Below are 20478 nucleotides of genomic sequence, written 5' to 3'. Positions count from 1 at the left end.
ACCCCCACCAGCAATCATTTAAGAGGCCTCCAAACCATAGTACCAACTGTTGTTTTGTTTGATTTCAACCACTACAGGAAACAATCCCAAAATTAAAATGTTAATTCATTTCACCGCCTAAATGTGCAGCCCATAAACAACATTTCTAAGTTAAAGCACAACATGATTCAACATTACAACCTTATTGTCTGGCTATGGCTATGGCAAAAAAAAAAAAAAAATTGAAAAATGCAAAAAGTAATTCTTGAGCAAGCAACATAAACAACTGAAAATACTAAACAAATAATTTTAATAGTAATAATAAAAAAAATTTAAAACAATGCAAAAGACAACAAATATGGGTAAACTTGCATAATCTGAATAGTGAATCTGAATCCTTTTTTCCGGTTGGTATACACGCTGTAGCACACAGATAGTCGATGACGTGCTTATCAATGCACTGCTGCCACTTGATGCTGTCCACTGCTAAAAATGTACTTTCACATTAGTAACTTGACCCAAAACTGGTCAAAATATTTTTTGTGCATAATAGAACAGCAGAATGTGCTCTGCCTATCACTAAATATAAGGATTTATTCTTCTGTACATTTTAATCTTAAAATGTAGTTATCTGCAAATCAATCAGCTCATCTTCAAGTATGCCATTAACAGCACCAAACCCTCAACCCTGTGAGCTGCAAAGCCTGTTTTATTGCAGTACTGATAAGATTTTCCTCTGCACGACTCAATCGAATCATTGGATTTAGATCTTTGAAACAGCCAATAAATTCACTTGGAATTTTAGTAACATATTCTGGTGTACTAAGCTATGTTGGAAAAAAGTGCTATGCAGCTAACCTGCTGAGACACACAAGGATGGAAGATTAATGAAATGGCAAATTTATGTGTGTTTTAAATGCTCTGTTTTTTTTTTTTGTTGGTAAGATAAGCAACATCTGTTTGCATATGTTACCATTGGTATACTTGGTATCCATGTGCACCCTCGGTTGGAGAAACTTTCATATTTCAGGGAGCAAAACGTCAGACCCTAGTAAAATGCTACCTTTAGTTTAACAATCACACTTCAGTGTGTAGTGTCAGATTGTGATGGTGCATTTCACATTCTTTGAATAAAGACCTAAACTGTTGCTACTTTAGTGATTGCCGTCCTGTATAATTTACAATCCTAAGTGTGTGTTCTATTGTTGCCTTCAGATCTCCCATTTTTAGTTTACAACACAACTGTTTTTGATGGATAATGCAATGACATGCAAAACGTGGGTTATGCCTACATTTTTTTTAAACAACACTATAAGATTACCCTTTTTACCAACCAACCATGAAAGGAGCACTGCTGGTAGTAACCAACACCAGTTTTCTAAAATTAATTTTAATGCCCAATTCCTTAACAAGTCCAAGATTGCTGAACAAACATCTTTTTGATTGGCATTTACTAAACTAATTTCATTGAATTTTAAAAAAAAAAATTGCACCTACACGATGACCTCGGCCATGTCTGATTCATCCATTAACTTATCACTGGCCAGGTGAAATGCTTAGATCTTTGATAAGTTTCTCTAAAATATTAACCTAAATTGTTTCTACTCTTCAATAAAATGTAACTTACAGTTTTGATATCTGATGAATGATATTGTCTTTATGGTGTTGTGTAATATTTGCACATTTTCACTGTACTCTGCCAAACCAGATGCAGAGGTTTGTTATGCATTGCAGCAAATGTTAATTCTTCTCCCCATACTTTGTTAAAAATCCTCTGTTCATCTGATATTATGCATTTCACAATTTTCTTGCCTTATTCCCCTGTAGCTGTGTAAACCTTTTGCATACTTTAGGTTTTTAACTCTATCAAGAAAAAAATATTAATGCAGAAACTGAAAAGACAATTGGATCTACTTGGTTTTGGGATGGATTTGAGCTTTGATGATTCATACATACCCTTTAGTGCAGTTTTTACCACCCGTTCTTTGGTGGACCCATAAAAAATGTGTTGTTGCCGCATGTGAGTAATAGGCCACGTGTTGAGTAGTGTGTACATAAATGTGTGTGTTGAAGCAATTAACTTTATAAAGAAATTAGCAGAGATTTGAAATTGACTTAATATTGCACTGGTGGCCAGTGAAGATAAACCAGCAGAAGAGAACCATTAAAATAAGAACTAAATTATCCTATTGAATGATAGTAAAGTGTGACAAGTACTTAACCACAGTTAGTAAGATAGCTTTGAATTATGGTAATGTTTCAAGATTTGTAAAATCAATGTTTTTACTGCAGCAGAAATCTATGTAGTGTTAAGGCGATATTTACTAGCTGCCTTATATTCTGATTTGTTTCAAGTGTATACATGAAGTCCCTGCATAACATCTTAGTACATCTTCTCTAAAGTAACATTAAAAAATATACTCACATCCAGCCATCCATCTTTGTATTTATTTTTAGAGGTTTTGGCTCTACCGAAGTATCCATCTTCCACAGATGATAGTAGCATTTCAGGTAAAAGGTTCAGAGTTCTTAAATATTTTTATTTGCCAGCTTTTACTTTTTTACATTATATTTATTTTGTACAGTTCTACAACTGATAGAAATGTTTATTTTTGGTGAAAAACAAAAAATATAAATCATTCCAATTAAAGATTTTTGTGAAATATGTGCATGAATTAAAGTGCAACTTGCACTATTATTAGAGACATTTTTGAAAGGCATAGAACTTGTTTATTGTCCATACACAGTTACAGTTTTTGAAGATTGGCGAGTTACCTACAGAGCAGCTACATTTATTTACAAACCCTAGGTTTAATTAATAAATCGTCTTTGACGATATTTTAATATTTTTGAAACACGTGTTGCAGTGGAATATTGTTAACTAGGTAGTGAAATGTGTTGTATGCTTTTGTGTGATTTCTACATCTAACTTATTAACTATATAATGTGATTGCTATATTTCTTATAATGCTTAAGTTGAATGTTGGTTGCACATGCATGGTTTGTGTTATGGCTGATGCTGTTGAATTTGGAGTAAAGGTTATCTTTATTTATATTGTGTTTTCATTATTTTGGTCATTGAATTGTGGGGTGGTTTCTTTCTTTGTCCAAAAGTAAAGGTTAAGGTACTTTTAGGCAACTCTCAATTTAGTGGTATAAATAGTTGTTAGGAAAATAAAGCCGACTTTTGTCTTTTCCAAGGCCTAGTAATCTTGTCCACTGTCCAATTTTTGTAAATGATGTTCTTGTATATGGATGACTGCAGATGTATTTTTAAAGTCAATAATTTTATGTTTCTTTAGTTATGAAGTAATGACTCATACTGAAGTGCTTTTTGCTAGGGAGTAAATAATAAAATATAAATTATGTAAAACAAGAAAGTTTAAAATTCTCTTTTAGCTACACTCCACTTCTGTTTCATACCATCTATAGAACTCCATGCCTTTTCACGTTGACTAGTTATGGAAATGCACATTAGTCTCACTGTGTTTTACTTGATTTTTCAGACGATTCAACCACAATGGAAAATAACAATTTTATTCCAAATGAAGTGGCAGATGAGGAAGGTAATTTATTTTTTGCTGTCTTTATATTATTTTATTATACATTTGGAAAATAACAATAATATTCCAAATGAAGAGGCATATGTGGAAGGTAATTTATTTTTTGCTGTCTTTATATTATTTTATTATACATTTGGAAAAATAAGACTATAGCAGCAAAAAAACACATTTTCCCTGGGGGTGGGGGTTATTTAGGCAGAAAGGTTTTGACCCCAAACCAAAATTCACTAACTAAACACACCATGAGGAGCAAGTTTGGATACTATGCCAAGTCTCAAAAATTACATTTTGGGGCACTTTCCTGATAAAGCACAAGTGTAGTCGCTAAATAAAGTTTCCCAAATTAGACAATTTCAGAACAAAGCATGACTTAAGGTCTTCCCCAATACAAATGAAGAATCTGTGCAAAATATTTAGCAGAGGTCAACTTCAATAATGTGGATTTGTATGCCAGGCAAATAAGCACACATTCAGCTTTATATTTTAATGCTGAAGTAATTGGCATTGCCCTGGTATATTTGTATAATGAGTTAAGGTAAGAAAGCAAATATGTGTTGTATTTACTTTTCTTTAATGTTGACCTTTTCAGCAGTGTTGGCAGAAATGCTAGAGTTCAATCCATCTTCTACACTATCTCTCTGATAACTATCAATTTCTCTGCTCTCATGATTTGAGAGTTTGTTCTTTTTTATGGTTGGATTCCATAGTTGCGATACCTTCGTGCTGTGTTGGAACCCTGAATGCTGTTTTTCTGTATTTCTTGGTTTAGTGTTGTTTCATGAATAGATATGTAATTTATAATCTTGATGGTTTGTTCAATATTTGAATCATTGATGCAGCACATAAACTGGATTAAACTACCGATTTTTGTGCTGTTTCATTTATTGAACCCCTATTCATTATGAAACCTTTAAACTCCATAGACAGTGTATGTTAAGTTGGGGTGATTGTAACTTATATGCAAAATGGCATGAAAATCTACTCAGCTGTTTCGGAGTATTGCATGGTTTTTGTGGTGTTGGCCCTCCCATTATGACTCCTATATTTTAAATTGCACAAATATTGTAAATACAATAATTTTGTGAAATTAGGCATAGCCATTGTTAAAAAATCGTGTTGGTTCTCCACCACACCATATCCACCCCATCCTGCAAGCATTTGTTTCCATTTAATCACTGAGATGGAATGAAGCTTTCACTGTAAATAAGGTGAAATATGAAAAGCCACGTGAGATACATTTCCGTCAGCTGAACTGTTTTTGGCTTTACTCCTCCCCATTGCAGTCCCTTTTCTCAATGAAACTTCTGAAAGGCCTTCAAGTCTAAATTATAAATGATATGTACAGTAATATGCATGCAAAATTTCGTGAAGTTCAACTCCGCCATTTTGAAGTAATGCACCCACAGTTCTCACCGTTACAATCACCCTTCCCTAGGAAGTTTTTGAAACGCCACGTTGCCTGGATTTTAATTTGCTTCAGCTTTACTATACGTGAAAAATTTAATTTAGATCAGCTCATTTTGGAGCAATGAGCAGTTTTTGGAATACCCCCTCATTACAACCCCCATCCCTGATTACATTTTTGAAGCATATAACCCTATATTTTATATTGACCAATGGCAACTTGCATGCAAAAATTTTATGTAAAAAAGTGAAGCTAAAAAATTCAAAAGACAATCAAAAGTTATTACAAGGTTTTTTTTTATGTAGATTAAAATATTTTTGACAACCTAGTAATGGGAGCCATATAAATTGTCATTATATGGTGAAACAAGCCAGCCCAGTACAATTCAAAAATTCAATACTACATTTAAGTGACTCTGCCAGAAAAATACAACTCCCCAACTGCTTTTTCCAAATAGGAAAATGAAAATAACAAAAGGAGTTGAGGCAGACTACATTTAAGTGGTGCAGTGGTAGCTGCTTTTTCCAAATAGGCAGAAAATAACAAAAGGAGACCTGAGTTCACTTCCTGGGACCCCTTCCTGGGTCCTCCGTGGAGTTTGCTTGTTCTCCCCGTTTCTGTTTGGGTTTCCTCTGTGTACTCCAGTTTCCTCCCACATTCCAAAGACATGCAGGTTAGGTGCATTGGCAGTCCTAAATTGTCCCTAGTGTGTGCTTGGTGTGTGGATGTGTGTGTGTGTGCCCTGTGGTGGGCTGGCGCCCTGCCTAGGATTTATTCCTGCCTTGCACCCTGCACCCTGTGCTGGCTAGGATTGGCTCCAGCAGATGCCCGTGACCCTGTGTGTTAGGATATAGCGGGTTGGACAATGAAAGAATGACTGACTGACAAAAGGAGAGCAATTCTAAAAAGTGGAAATCAAAATGAGATATAACACAAGCTAAAAAAAAAGTGAGGAGGAGCATGAAGGCCCAGGCATGGAAGAATTAATGCTTTTTATATCTTTGTTTTGTTTTAGAGCAAGTTTATTCACCTGGTTTTGATTCAGTATTTATTGTCGGGGTAGTAGCAGGTAAGTTTTAAGAGGCCATCTTCAGCAGAATGCAGGTACTCTCGATATATAAAAGGTTTTAGTTTTGGTGAAAGCCGGGCTATTCTTTTTCTGATAACTTTTGGTCCTTTATGTGCATAATATATGTGTCTTTGACACCATATTTTATGGTATCTTTTTACATATATAAGACTTTTATAAAGGATTTTCCATCTCGAGTTGAATTTATGAGATTTGGACTACGCTCTCTAGGTCCTGCAGCAAAAAATGAGGCATACTAGCTGCCACATTACTCACATGGCACAATGTTTCCATCAGGTCTACTGGACCATGCAATGCCATTTTGATTAAGATGCATGTTTTACGCCTTATGCCTTTTTGCTGGACATCTTTTGGAGAATATTACCAGTTTGTAATGAGATTGACTTGCAAACAGCTGTACAATGTTAGACGTACAAAACAGAAAGGTTAACTCTGGCAAGTAGGACTTAAGGAAAAAACCCATATATGAGGGTGATGCGTCATTTCAGGAGTAAACATTCTGAGTGGTTAAGAGAAGCTTTACTAAAGCCAACATAACCCCCCCAAAATATATACATTTGTTATAATGTTCAGAGCACTTTTCTGTTCCGCACAAATCAATTTTTTATCTTGCTTGTTCAGCCACTCTTCTGTAGCTGACTTGACATTTGCAACATTGACATACTGCATTTCCACAGAAGAAATCCTTCAGGTTGGGGAAAAGGTGATAATCAGATGGGTCCAGGTCTGGAGAATAGGGTGGGTGTGGCATCTTCTCAAATCCATAGTTTCATAGAGCAGCCTATATAGCTGGGCAATTGATGTAAGCCAGAAGGGAGATGAATAAGAGCGTCCTTTAAACTCTTTTCTGTGGTGACTTCTGCAAAAGTCAATCAGTATAATTTTGATTAGTTATGCAGGCCATTTGAGGTACTTAATATGAATTACACCCTTAACATCTAAAAAAAAATTTGTGTACATGATCTTTACGACATTTGCTTGGAACTTGTAGTTCTTTGGTGCTGGAAATCTCATTGCTTTCATTGTTTTAATTATTGTTTGGACTTGAACTGTTTAGGCCATAGTGAGGTATGTACGTTTTATCCCAATTCATGACATTTCTCCTGTCTGAATTTATTAGCTCAAGATTCTCCTTAAAACACTGAATGTGATGATGGCTCATCTCAAGATTCAGCCTTCTAGACTTGCACAAATATGGCTCACATTTAGTTTTTCAATTAGATTGCATTCAGCTGATATATAACTAATTTCTGTATAGTGTCTGCTTTCTTAGGTACCCTCATTCCTTGACTCTTCTGTTTGTTTGCTCCATGATGGCATCATTTTCTTCTGTCACTGATGTCCAAATCCATCAAGACATTGAGTCATTCTGTAGACCACTTGCTTATTATGGCATATGAATGGGACAGGTTGTGGTGTGTTATTTCCTTGTGTTAGAAACTTACTTATAAACCACAAATGCTAGAAAGTTGTAATTTGAATATTTTTTTTGCAAGTGGGAGAATGACAGAAAAATGACAGGATTTTAGAAAAGGGGCAGTTTAGAATGTTTTTTATCCATGCAGGGTCATTACAAGGAATGGCATCTAAATACAAAATGATAAGAAAATTTAAGTCTAAGAAACATTGCTAAAGGTCTAAATTTAATATTGTATTGTCAAAAACAGCTACTAACATTTTTTTGCATGAAGGGAAATCAAATTTGAAGCAAATTTCACTTTAGCAAAAAGTGTAACTTGCACCACACACGTCCCAAGAGCCAGTTTCTGTAGCCGAGGATCAGACCGCCAAGGTCCTCGCCTTCAGCCACCACCCAACTCACACTGCACTTGACCTCCTTGGCCCCTCCCATAGTTGGTGAGCCTAAGTGAAGCAGGACCCACGTTAACTCTTTGGGCTGTGCCCGGCCGAGCCCCATGGGTGCAGGCCCGGCCACCAGGCGCTCGCCATCGAGCCCCACCTCTGGCCTGGCTCCAGATGGGGCAACGGTGACCCGCGTCCGGGCAAGGGAAAACGTTGTCCAGAGTTTTTGCTCATCATTGGAGGTTTGTTGAACCGCTCTTTGTCTCATCCCTCACCTAGGACCAGTTTGCCTTGGGTGGCCCTACCAGGGGCATAAAGCTCCGGACAACATAGCTCCTAGGATCATTGGCACATGCAAACCCCTCCACCACGATAAGGTGACGGTTCAAGGAGGGGACAGGGTTGGCGGAGAGATCCTGCCCCAAGTGGAGGAGTTCAAGCATCTCGGGGTCTTGTTCACGAGTGAGGGAAGAATGGACCGTGGGTTTGACAGGCGGATCGCTGCGACATCCGCAGTGATGCGGGCTCTGCATCGGTCTGTCATGGTGAAAAAAGAGCTGAGCCGTAAGGCAAAGCTCTCAATTTACCAGTCAATCTACGTTCCTACCCTCACCTATGGTCATGAGCTATGGGTAGTGACCGAAAGAACGAGATCACGAATACAAGCGGCTGAAATGGGTTTCCTCTGCAGGGTGTGTGGGCTTTCCCTTAAAGATAGGGTGAGAAGCTCAGTCATCCGGGAGGGGTTCAGAGTACAGCCGCTACTCCTCCGCATCGAGAGGAGTCAGATGAGGTGGCTCGGGCATCTGATCATTATGCCTCCTGGACACCTCCCTGGTGAGGTGCTCCGGGCACATCCAACCAGGAGGAGGCCCCGGGGAAGACCCAGGACACGCTGGAGGGACTATGTCTCCCGATTGGCCTGGGAACGCCTTGGGATTCTCCCAGAACAGCCTGAAAAAGTGGCATGGGAGAGGGAAGTCTGGGCTGCTCTGCTTAAGCTGCTGCCCCCGCGACCTGACCCCGGATAAGCGGAAGAGGATGGATGGATGGATACACCATACAAAATCGCCAAGAATGGCAAAATGACATCATTGAAATGTCAAGTCACGTAATACACACAATCGATTAAAAAAGGATTAAAAATATGAGTAATTCAAAAAATAAATCTAGTCATGCCCAAACCTTATATTATGGCACATATTTTATTGTAATGGAGGTGGTCTTGGGCCACTTACAAAACAGAATAGCCCTTTCATAATCAAAACTTTTTAATCACCTCTTATATAAATAGTTTCAGGTGTTTGTGTTTCTCATTTTGTCTAAACAAATAAATTTAAATATACTTTTGAAAGTCACTTTGAATACTCCAGCTTTCTTCCCAAATGCAAAAGGAACTGCCTGTTTGGTTAGCTGGCAATTTTCAGTTGGTTCTGTAGTTAATATGGAGTGGCTGTGAGTTTGCTCAATAATGGACCGGTGTTTCATGTGCGGTTACCTTATGCTTTGTGCCTGATGCTGCCGGCATAGGCTTTGGCAACTTGTCCCTCTTAACAGGTTGATATGATTATGTTAGGTCACTTTGAATCTAATTGAGCAATTCATGCAAATTTTAAAATATCTGAGTACTTTTTTGTGAGGAGAAACTTTCAGTTTGTTTTACATTTCAAGTGATGTGACAAATCAAACACCACAGGTAAATCTAAGACCTTTTCTGGCTGGATTCAGTGGCTCAAGGTTTACACACTATAGTCACTCCTGTATTTTATGAAGCAGCTTAGACCATTTAGGCTGATTCTTTCATTTTTAACTCTGGGTATAAAATAATGTAAGTAATGTTGGCTCTGTGGAGTCTAAAACCCTGTTAATGGGGTCCAGTAAGTTCATTAGAGGTATTCTCCTCTTTCTGGGCATTTTTCTATATATATATATAAAATTTGGCTTTAAGATTAGTAGGTATAAATAAGTGAGAAATACTGACATCTGACCAAAATTCATGTTTATTTTTAGTTTTAGTTTTGGTCACCATATTCATTTGCGTACTCTACATCCGTAAGAAAAACAAAAAAGGGTGAGTAATTTCTCAAATTTTGAATTTTTTGTTAGTTTTGGCCATAATCTGACAGAAGACTCTGACAAGCTCTGCTCCTCCCAAACCCATGTCTTAAGTGTAATGCTTTGATTGAAGGCTTATTACAAATAAAGTTCTGCATTGCTATTTGTGCTTCTACTAAATTTCACAGTGCCTTTCTGTTACACTGTAAAGTGTTTTATTAAATAACTAACTTCTCAATCCTCTTGAACCTCAGAAACTGAGAAGTGTCTAGCTGCAGACCCCCACATCTCAGTGATTCAGGAGCTGTGCTGAACAGCCAATTGAAATTGCACTTTATGTCAGTTGGTTTACTTGAAAGTCATCATTACTTGAGTCAGGTGACCATCGCATATCCCTAATCTTTACCACTTAGTAACTGGGCGTATTGCATAACATCATTGATGTATAACACAAAGCGACAAGCTCCTCAATGGAGTGGAGCTCTGGAGGTCTGCAGCTAGACTCTTTTACAGAAACTGGTGATTCAGGTACTTGGGGCATGCAACCTTGGGAGAATAACTTAACAGGATGGAAATTATAATGTCACAATGATCAGGCTTTCATTTTAGTATTCTGACCTGTCACGTGCTTCTTTATTCTATATTGGTGAAGAGCACTCACACCATGTTACTTTACTGGTAGTGTTCATTATGGACAAGTAACATTTAACTAACTAACTCTAATGGCCCTTGCGTCTGTTGGTGCTCTGATTCTTTACTCCTTAACTCTTTATAATACTATTGATTCTTACAGTGACATTTCTTTTTTCATTGTCTTCAAAGTTTCATTTCAATACCGACATTACAAATTATTAAGACATGCAGTGCTTTTATCTTATTCTGTTTATTTTTAATTATTTACTTGAATGCTTCATCACTTTTTGGTTCACCTTTTTGTGTGTCTGCTCATTTTGTATTATTGTCATCTCTTCTGAGAAGACATGCAAGTACGATGTACACATGACAATTTACTTGAATTTGACTTGACTTTAGATCCTACTATTTGCCTTCAGAAGAACAAAACTTTGTCAATGGAAGCAATGGAAACCCTGATGAGAAGGTATTTTTTCTGTATGTATGAAAAGTATTGACCATACAAATCTGAAATCTAAAGGGTTACATTTGATTTTTTTTTTTGTTTTTGCAGGTGTTAACGCCTCAGGAAAAACAGACTTGGATCTATGTAGGTTAAGATTTCAGGGTCTCCTACTGTTTGTTCACTGGAATACAGTATGTCTCAGGTGTGCCACAGGTATATCCAAGACTAGCAAAATACCCGCGCTTCGCAGCGGAGAAGTAGTGTGTTAAAGAAGCAATGAAAAACATTTTGAAAATAACGTAACATGATTGTCAATGTAATTGTTTTGTCACTGTTGTGAGTGATGAGTGTTGTTGTCATATATATATATACATATATATATATTTATATATATTTACACACACACATAAACATATATATATATACATATCTATACATATACACATATCTACATATATACACATACATATACACACACACACAAATACATACATACATACACACACACATATATAAACATATATATACATATACATACATATCTACATATATACACACACAGCTATTTCGTATCAGTGCAATACGCTGCTTGTTAAAACGGATAACTCCCGCTCTTACGTGCAAGTCTGCATGGATATTATGAACTATCGTATTTGTTCAAGTTCTATTTAAATTTTAAATAGAAGGAATTTTTATTTAGTCGACAGAAATATCTTTGGTAGGAATGGTAAAAACAGACAGGAATATTATTCGTGAATAAATCAACTCAAACCTTAAACAACTTATAATATTTTGCTCTCCATAAAAATATATCCTGTCTAAATTATACAAGTTAGAAATAAAGTAAACGTTAAAAGAACAAACATTCACATTTCTTTACTCTTATGTAATTTTATATAAAAATAAACTTAGATTTTAAATATCCCAAAAGATTTTGCTCTCCATAAAAATATATCCTGTCAAAATTATACAAATTCAAATATGAACATGCTGCATAACAAAACCTAGAAATATAAATAAAATGTGTTCCTTTCAGCAATAACAAATCAAATCATTCAGTTGTCTTTGCTCATATGTCATTTTAGAGCTGGACGCCTGGCATCTTTTTTTGGCCACAGGTTCGTTTCTGTTTGGTGTGAGGTTCTGTGTTGTGGAGATTCTCAGGATGGATTGCAGGTGCTCATCAGTGAGGCGACTCCTGTGTGCTGTTTTGTTAGTCTTTATCACTGAGAAGAGCTTCTCACACAGATATGTGCTACCAAACATGCACAAGGTTCGAGCCGCATGTAGGCGGACTTTTTTTGTTCTTCAAAGTCACCAAACCGCCGTGCAAACTCAGTGCGCTCAGTTTATCAGCAAAGTGCGATTTGGGAACACCGTAGTGACGACTTGGTTTAACATTACTTGGCAACAGGGAAAGTGGGGCAAATTGCACTGGTGCATTTGTGTCTCCCATAAAAGCAGCTTCACTTGAAATCACTTTGTGATTGTGCACGGGTAAAACGTCCGCTGAAGTGTCAGATTCTTATTTAATTATGCTGCTTTCTGTATCTTCTGCATTGCATTCAGGTTAACCTGATGTTTTGTCTCATAGTGCCGTCTTAGATTAAATTCTGTAATTACAGCCACATTAGCTCCACAAATGAGACACACGGGTTCAGTAAACATATACTCAGCCTCCCATCGGTTTTAAAGGCTCTATTTTCAGAATCAACTTTTCTCTTCAGCATCGTGTGAGCTAGCTTCACAATAACTTGCAGCATCATAAGGTAGACTTGATTAACGCGGTAAGTGTTGGCAAGGCAGCTGAAGCGCTGCATTATGGGATATGTAGTTTATTGTGTTACCAGCGCTTCATATACCGGGCTTTAATAACAATAATACAGTATATAAAATGATCTCGCGGGCGGATATAATTACACGGGCGGATGTGGCCCGGCCCTTGAGTTTGACACATATGGACTAAATAGAACTTGAAAAGATATATTTTTCAAATGTGATCGCTAATTCAGATAGAGTTGGCGCACTACAGCCTGCATGCCTCAATAAGTCATCCTCCCTCGCTCTTACTTTTTTACCGTTCATCTAATGAATACACTGAGTATGGCTTTACCAAAACAATCATTGATGGCGAATAAAGTATCCATTATTCGAGTATGTAGATCGGGTTATATATATATACATATATATATACCCGCGTATCGCAGCGGAGAAGTAGTGTGTTAAAAAGCTAGAAAAGAAAAGGGAACATTTTAAAAATAACGTAACATGACTGTCAATATACAGTATTTGTTTTGTGAGTGTTACTGAGTGTTGCTGTCATCAAGGATTTGATTATCATTATTTCTTTCAATCAGGTTCGTATTTGTAGGATGTGTTGTGTTCAAGTTACATTCCGTGTTTGTCAATCGTTGTAAAGATGACAGGTTTCATTCATCGATTCGTTTCTTACTGCATCAATAAACAGCTCGTCTTCTTCTTTATCTGAGACCTGACACACTGCATGCACGGGTTTTTTACACTGTCTTCCTTTAGCGGGACATTGACTTTTTCCAACGTGTGCTTTGTTTTGGATTTATGAATATGCTTGTATGTATCAAACGCTTCATATTTTTTCTGCCTTTTCAATTGTGTAATTGGTTTTGTTCAGCTCTTTGGAACTGTTGCTTTTATCTGTGCACTGCGTCAGTTCACGTGAGCCGCGGTGTACATGGTGCCATCACGTGCTATGTCCATGGCTGTATTTAATGTTACCTTAGTCCTGGCACTTAAAACTTTCTCTCGCAGTTTCGCTGAGTTTGTACCAAACACCACCCTGACCATCTCATCTTCCTCTGCATAAGCACAGTCCTTAACCCGTGAATATTTAGTGGGAGTTTGCTATTGGATTGCCGCTGACGGACGGCCTTATATGGGCAGGCACTAAATTACAAACGCCAGCGGCAGCCTGTCTATGAACTTAATTTAAAGTGTAGGTTTACATCGTGCTTTGTTTCCGAAGTAGCAGAACTCATGAATATGGTTGTATATGTCACTCGCTCGCTTCTTATTGTTTCGCTGCCTTCTCAATTATATAATGCATGTTTTCTTTAGCCATTTTTTGAGGTCTTCCTGGTTTTCTATGTACTGCATGATTACGTGGGAGGCGTGATGATGTCACGAAACTCCGCCCCACGGCGTTGAAGCTCATCTCCATTACAGTAAATGGAGAAAAACTGCTTCCAGTTATGACCATTACGCGTAGAATTTCGATATAAAACCTGCCCAACTTTTGTAAGGAAGCTGTAAGGAATGAACCTGCCAAATTTCAGCCTTCCACCCACACGGGAAGTTGGAGAATTAGTGATGAGTGAGTGAGTCAGTGAGTGAGTGAGTGAGGGCTTTGCCTTTTATTAGTATAGATAAAGAAGCTTCTTCATTGGAATGTGATTCTTTAACAATGTTTCTGGATCAGACTCTTCAGTTTTTGTATAAAATGTATACATAAAGTCTTTTGGGTTTATTTGTACTTACTGAATGACAAATGGGGGAATGTACATACACATCCAGTTCCTGAAAATACATCTTTAAAAGTAATATCATGATGTATTTTTCTTACTTTACCAGCTATAAAAAGCACCAAACTGTCACCAGGTCCATAGTAAAAATTCTCAAGTATTTATTTTCATAAAAGCATAATATATGTGTATTTTTGTATTTACTGTATTCTGCTATAACATGGGTGCCCACCTCAAACACAGTTTTGTTCACATTAAGTGCTAACAATGCAATAAAAAAAATTACACTTCTATAAATTTCCATTTAGCTTCATTCAGCCTACTTGCTGACACATGACTTATTCTAGCCTTCAAGTCATAATAATCCAAAAGAATAAAACCAACGTTCTGTTGCCTTCATTGGGCATTACTTCATATCAAATACCTAATAAATTCTTCACGGACATTTGGTGATTATATTTAAAAACCTCAGTTTTTCAGAGGTCACCACAGGATGCAGAATTTCTTGTATTTTATACTCATAATTTCTTACCTAGAAAATACAGTGAGTTGATTGAGGTGATAAATAAGTTGATTTTAAGTCATTAATTTGACTGCAGTACAGTGTAGCTTTTGATATATTATACCTCACAAATTAGGTGTTGTACAGATGAGTATCAAGCCGACTTAAATACAGATGCATCTTATGGTGTGAGAATTATTTTATGACCTACAGTGTTAGAAGTGGCTTCATACATGCTACTCACAATTTTAGCAAAAATATAAAATTTGAAAAGTTTTCTAAATTATATATCAATACAGATGATCTGAAGGATACAGTTGATATGTTGAAAGTTACATTTAGCGTAATAGCTAAATTGTCTAATGTCTTTTTATGTAGTTTTTTTATGTTTTTATGTAGTTATCTTGGTTTTCATCTTCATGACTCATTGAAGAGTTCCATAATCCTTTGTAAGAAAACTCTTTCCTGGATTCTATCTCAAATACACTTTCCCTTTATCTTCATGGATGATCTTCAGTATGTAATTTAAACTAAAATTTGAATCCCCTTTATCAGTCCTTCTGATAATAAACACCTCAAGGTGATACAAATTTCCTTAAAAAGATTTCTTAAAATGCACTGAGATAGAAATTAACATTTGTGAAAAAGAGGTGGTTATAATGAACTAAACGTGATTCATAATAAGGAAATTTGCAGAAGTAATGCAGATGAGCTGGCAGACTGCACGTCTTAGCTTGTGGAGTGCGAGACAGGAGAAGGCCTGATTAAGCTGTGCAGCATACTTGAGAAACTACTAGTATTATGTATTAGCTTTGTTCACTGTATTAGAAGACAGATGTAACAGTTCTATAAAAACAAAAATCTAAAGAAGGGTTAACAGTGGTTCAAGACAAAACGGCATGACTTATGATTACATCCTAAACAAGTCATGTTAATAGATACCCAAAAAGTGTATCATATTGGTAAGGGAACTGAATTTGATGGCAGTTTAGTCATGAAGGAAGTGCTTGTGGGAAAATGTGTCTGACACTAATGAAAAAAACTCTTTTTTTACTGAGAAGAATGAATATGTAAATCTAGGAAAACAGGTGAAATATTTATGGACACTTGTCCAGTTTTTCTTTTTATTACCATTCAGGAAATGAACATTTGCATTTCTTGACTTGCCACTATATTGTTACGCTGCTTGTCAACGTGTCTGTCATCCCCCTTTCCTCTGTTCTTGTTAACATTCATACCACAAAACACTTTGCATCTTTCTGAAGCTTCTTATTTGGCCAGTTCCATTTTTCAAAACATAATTCATGACTTTATCAAACTTTTCTTCCTTTTTGCTTTTTGTATTTGCATTTTTCTGGTGCTTCCTTTCCTTTCATTTCTGAAACTTTCAAACTTTTGGGTGGTCTTCTTTATAGAAGGAAACCTATGCATTCCTAAGACCACTGCCATTGGAATGAGCTCCGCTAATTTGGTAAATGAAGTTGATGCTTACGTATCAGTATTGTGACAAAAATTCCGGTATATTTGTAAAGTTGTGTAGTCGTGTGCATGAAGAGGTAATGTGTCTTGTTGTGGGTGCTCTAGTGTCAAAACTGGAAAACATGTATTTTTCTACTGCAGTAATGTTAACATAAGGTGTTTTTTAATTAGTTGCTTTGTAATTTAAATGTACGAGGATTTATTGGGTGAAGCACTTTTTTTTCTTTTCTATTTAAACAATTTGTATTTTTCTGCACTTTAATGTTCATATCCTTGAATTTTATACATTCTTTGTCTGCACTAATAATTAAATCTTAATTTATTAAACACCTGCTCTGTCAAGTTTGTAATTATCACATCACAAGTTTTCTGTTTTTGTTACCAATGTATTAATTTGAAGTTGCCTCACCTATTCCTAGTAGTTAACATCTTTCGGAATCCTTGTGATTTTTTTTTTTTTTAATTATATCATAAACAGAACATCAGGAAATGTAAGAAGAAACAACCCTAAAAATTAAAACAACCTAACTGAAGCCACTCTGTTTCAGTCTGATCCAAAGGATAGGTTTGGTTAAACACCTAGGAAGGGGCATACAGTCAGAGCACATGGCAAAGTGAAAAGAAAGCAACATCGAGGAAACAGAAAAGCTACTAAACCGGCACAGTACAAATTCAGGTTGATTTGCTGAATTCACCACTAATCTGTGACACTGACGATTCAGATGGATTAAGGAGGACTGCCAATTGTCCACAGTAGTGACCTTAAGAGCCTTCTAGTGAGAAGCAGGTTTGGGTGCTAAGAAACTTTATTTTCTGTTTAAGCTCCTTGTCAAGACAGACACCAGAATGAAATTCTCTAATCAGTTTGTTTCTGCATCCTGCATGTTTCTTTAGATAGAACAACCACAACAGTGATGGATTTTCATATGGGGGAAAAAACAAGCACATTAGATTAATTTCTGAAGCTGCCAAGTCCATGATGTTTCAGTAGGCCAGCACCAATCCTAGCAGCACTGGGCATTAGGCACAAACCCACCCTAAATGGGATGTCAACAGTATTACAGGGTACACACTCATACACAGGGGAGATGTGGAGGTGCAACCTCTCTAACCTGCTACAGGCCCAGAAAAAAAAAAACATGTACACAGTAAGAAAAGGTAAATGCCACAGACCAGAAATGTGACCTGGAATATTGAACCTGGAACATGGAATTGAGATTAATGTGCCCCAGGGCGTGAGACCAAATTTGCCACCACTTATGGTCTGCAAGAAAGTAAAATTACAAATGAAACAGAAGGCAGTTTGTTACGTAAGGAGGATAACACGGCTGTTTTATAGGTGTGGAGTCCTGCATTTGAATCTTGTCTGTTTTTAAATGTGAGAAGTTTGTTTGTTATCCCCATACTTGCTTGCTAATCCCATCTTGCATGGATTTTCTTCAGTGCACTCCATTTTTATACCCACATTTCAAAAGGGATGCAGGTCAGCTGAACTGGTGACTCAGAACTGGCCCTACTGTGGCTGTGTGCATGTGCACTGGTACTAGTAGTATTGTCATGTATACTAAAGTCGTTTTTTTTTGTTTTTTTTTTCCCCACATACTCCAAATCCTGTTTAATGAAGGAAATTAAATTTTGTTTCTGATACAAAAGGAAGCAACACCTGGAGCACCACAAAGAACAGTCCCGTCTCCTTTTGTCTTCACTCTGTACACCTCAGTCTATAACACCAGGTCATGTCACTTACTGAAATTCTCCAATGATTCTATGCTCATGGGGTGTATAGATGAGGAGGATGAGACAGATGGAGAACTTTGAGAATTGTCTTCAACTTAACATCAACAAGACCAAGGACTTGGTTATTGATTTTTCGGCACACCAAAAAGCCTCTACGCCCGGTCACTATTTAGGGCAGTGGTTCTCAAACTGTGGGGCGGGGTGCGTAGATGAGAAAAAAAGAAAACAAGAATCGAAAATATGAAAAATACATCTATTGAAACCAAAACAAATTAACTTAAACTATATTCTGATAATAGAAAAATAAATACAGTTAAATGTCGATAAAAGTTAAGTAGGTATAATAAAATATGCATCTATGATATATCATTAATTAAAAAAGAACAAATTGGTATTAGTGGGCGCCTTTCAAAAAACGTTAGGGGTGCGATTAAAACTGTTATGAAAACTCGGGTCACAAATACGTAAAGGTTGAGAAATGCTGATTTAGGGAGTGAATGTAAAACTGCTGCATTACTACAAGTAATGAAGTAATGAATCATTCAGCAGAAGTGTGTTAGGAAACTTCATACCAACAGCAGTACGCCTGTATAACATCTCATTTTGACTGCCAAGTTGGAAGTTTTCTTCCTTTTTAGTCATTCTCATGTGTGTTGAGACCATAGTGTGTGTATGTGAATATATAATTTCTATCTATCATCCATCCATCCCGCTATATCCTAATTACATGGTCACGGGGGGTCTGCTGGAGCCAATCCCAGCCAACACAGGGTGCAAGGCAGAAAACAACCCCTGGGCAGGGCACACAAACACACCCACACAGCAAGCACACAGGGCACACAAACACACGCACACACTAGGGACAATTTAGGATCGCCAATGCACCTAACCTGCATGTCTTTGGACTGTGGGAGGAAACCCACGCAGACATGGAGAGAACATGCAAAGTCCACGCAGATCTAGCTATCAACCTTGTGTAAAAAGCCAAATTTTCCCCTGGGGACAGATACAGTAAAGTTCTATTTTTTAAATATTAAGTTATATAGAACTTCAGGTCCAAAAACAGAGCACACCCTTACTAAAATTCCATTTCACACAGATACTTTGTTCCCTGGATGGGTAGTTGTCAGGCAGTCTCCATCCTGTACTGCAAGTAGTGGGAGATTACTCACACTGTGGGGGTGGTGGATAGACACAAACAAGGCCAGTTAGGTAAAACAAGAGTAGAGTCTCACAACAGGTGCATTGAGATGGAATGGTGGAATTGACACACAACCTAACAAGGAGACATAGGTTTGGCTGCTGTGCAACTACCAGGGGCCTTATGCACAACGCTGTGCGTAGAATTCACACTATAACATGGTGTAAGGACAAAAGCGGAAATGTTCATACACATGTATTTGATCTTCTATGTGCCTATGTGTGTGAATCACTACTTGCTTCTTAAACCGGCTCTCTTCCTCCAACTGGACACAGAATCCATTACATTCGTGATATTACAGCTCTCTGAATAATTTAAATACTGAGATGTATACGTGATATCATTTTCATGATGACAGGAATTAAAGCATGTATTAAACATGGGAACACGTGGCGCAGTCATTGTTCCCGCCTCACGCAAGGATTGCTGCGTGACCTTTGAAGAAATAATTTATCACAACAGTACTGTCTCTTTCAAACATATTAACCCCCAATTCCTGTCCTTCCTTTTCTTTCTCCAAGTACCCAATCACCACACAATCAGCTCTGTAATAGACGTTAAGCCATCTGTAAGCTCAGAATGCCGATTCTTCAAAACTTTTAAGGATCTTTGTAATATCTTCATAGTACATGTTTAATTATTCTATCCATCTGTCTTTCTAGTGTCGCGTCAGCACCAGCAAGAATACAGCGCGAGGCAGGAACAATCCCTGAACTAGATGGCGCTGCGACGCAGTGTCCTCACGTGTTTAATTATTAACAAAATAGATTATTTAAATGAAGTTAATTTTATCTCTATAATGTAATAAACATATTTTGCTACATTTCATTTTAAAAATGATATTGTCATCCTATGTAAATATGCGCTTTATAAAGTGGCTCAGGTTTTTTTAGCCCCATATACTGTAAACAAAGGACAGAAGTTTTAAACAAAATCATCAGACAGACAAGGATGGGTAGACGGACAATTTATGGAGGCAGACCGGAAATTAAACAGTGGGATGCTGGGAAAGTGTGGTAATGGATGGGTAAATTACGTCATCAAATGGAGACCAGAGGGTAGAAAGGGACCCGGAAGTGTTGCGGTTCT

The 20478-nt window shown here is 37.1% G+C and overlaps 1 protein-coding gene across 1 annotated transcript in view; it reads left to right on the top strand.

The window, feature by feature from the left end:
• LOC120526693 (membrane cofactor protein-like) overlaps nt 1-16778 on the top strand; it is a 61393-nt gene extending 44615 nt beyond the window's left edge. The window contains exons 6-12 of the mRNA XM_039749851.1: nt 2437-2490; nt 3486-3545; nt 5963-6016; nt 9851-9911; nt 10928-10994; nt 11082-11195; nt 14373-16778. Coding sequence (XP_039605785.1) covers nt 2437-2490; nt 3486-3545; nt 5963-6016; nt 9851-9911; nt 10928-10994; nt 11082-11126 — 341 coding nt within the window. The 3' untranslated portion in view covers nt 11127-11195; nt 14373-16778. The remainder of the gene's footprint in view (nt 1-2436; nt 2491-3485; nt 3546-5962; nt 6017-9850; nt 9912-10927; nt 10995-11081; nt 11196-14372) is intronic.
• The last annotated feature ends 3700 nt before the right edge of the window (nt 16779-20478 follow it).

The sequence above is a fragment of the Polypterus senegalus genome, chromosome 3, assembly GCF_016835505.1.
Source record: "Polypterus senegalus isolate Bchr_013 chromosome 3, ASM1683550v1, whole genome shotgun sequence".
NCBI lineage: Eukaryota > Metazoa > Chordata > Cladistia > Polypteriformes > Polypteridae > Polypterus > Polypterus senegalus.
The sequence above is the reverse complement of the archived record's forward strand: the minus strand, read 5'-3'. Positions and strand labels throughout refer to the sequence as shown.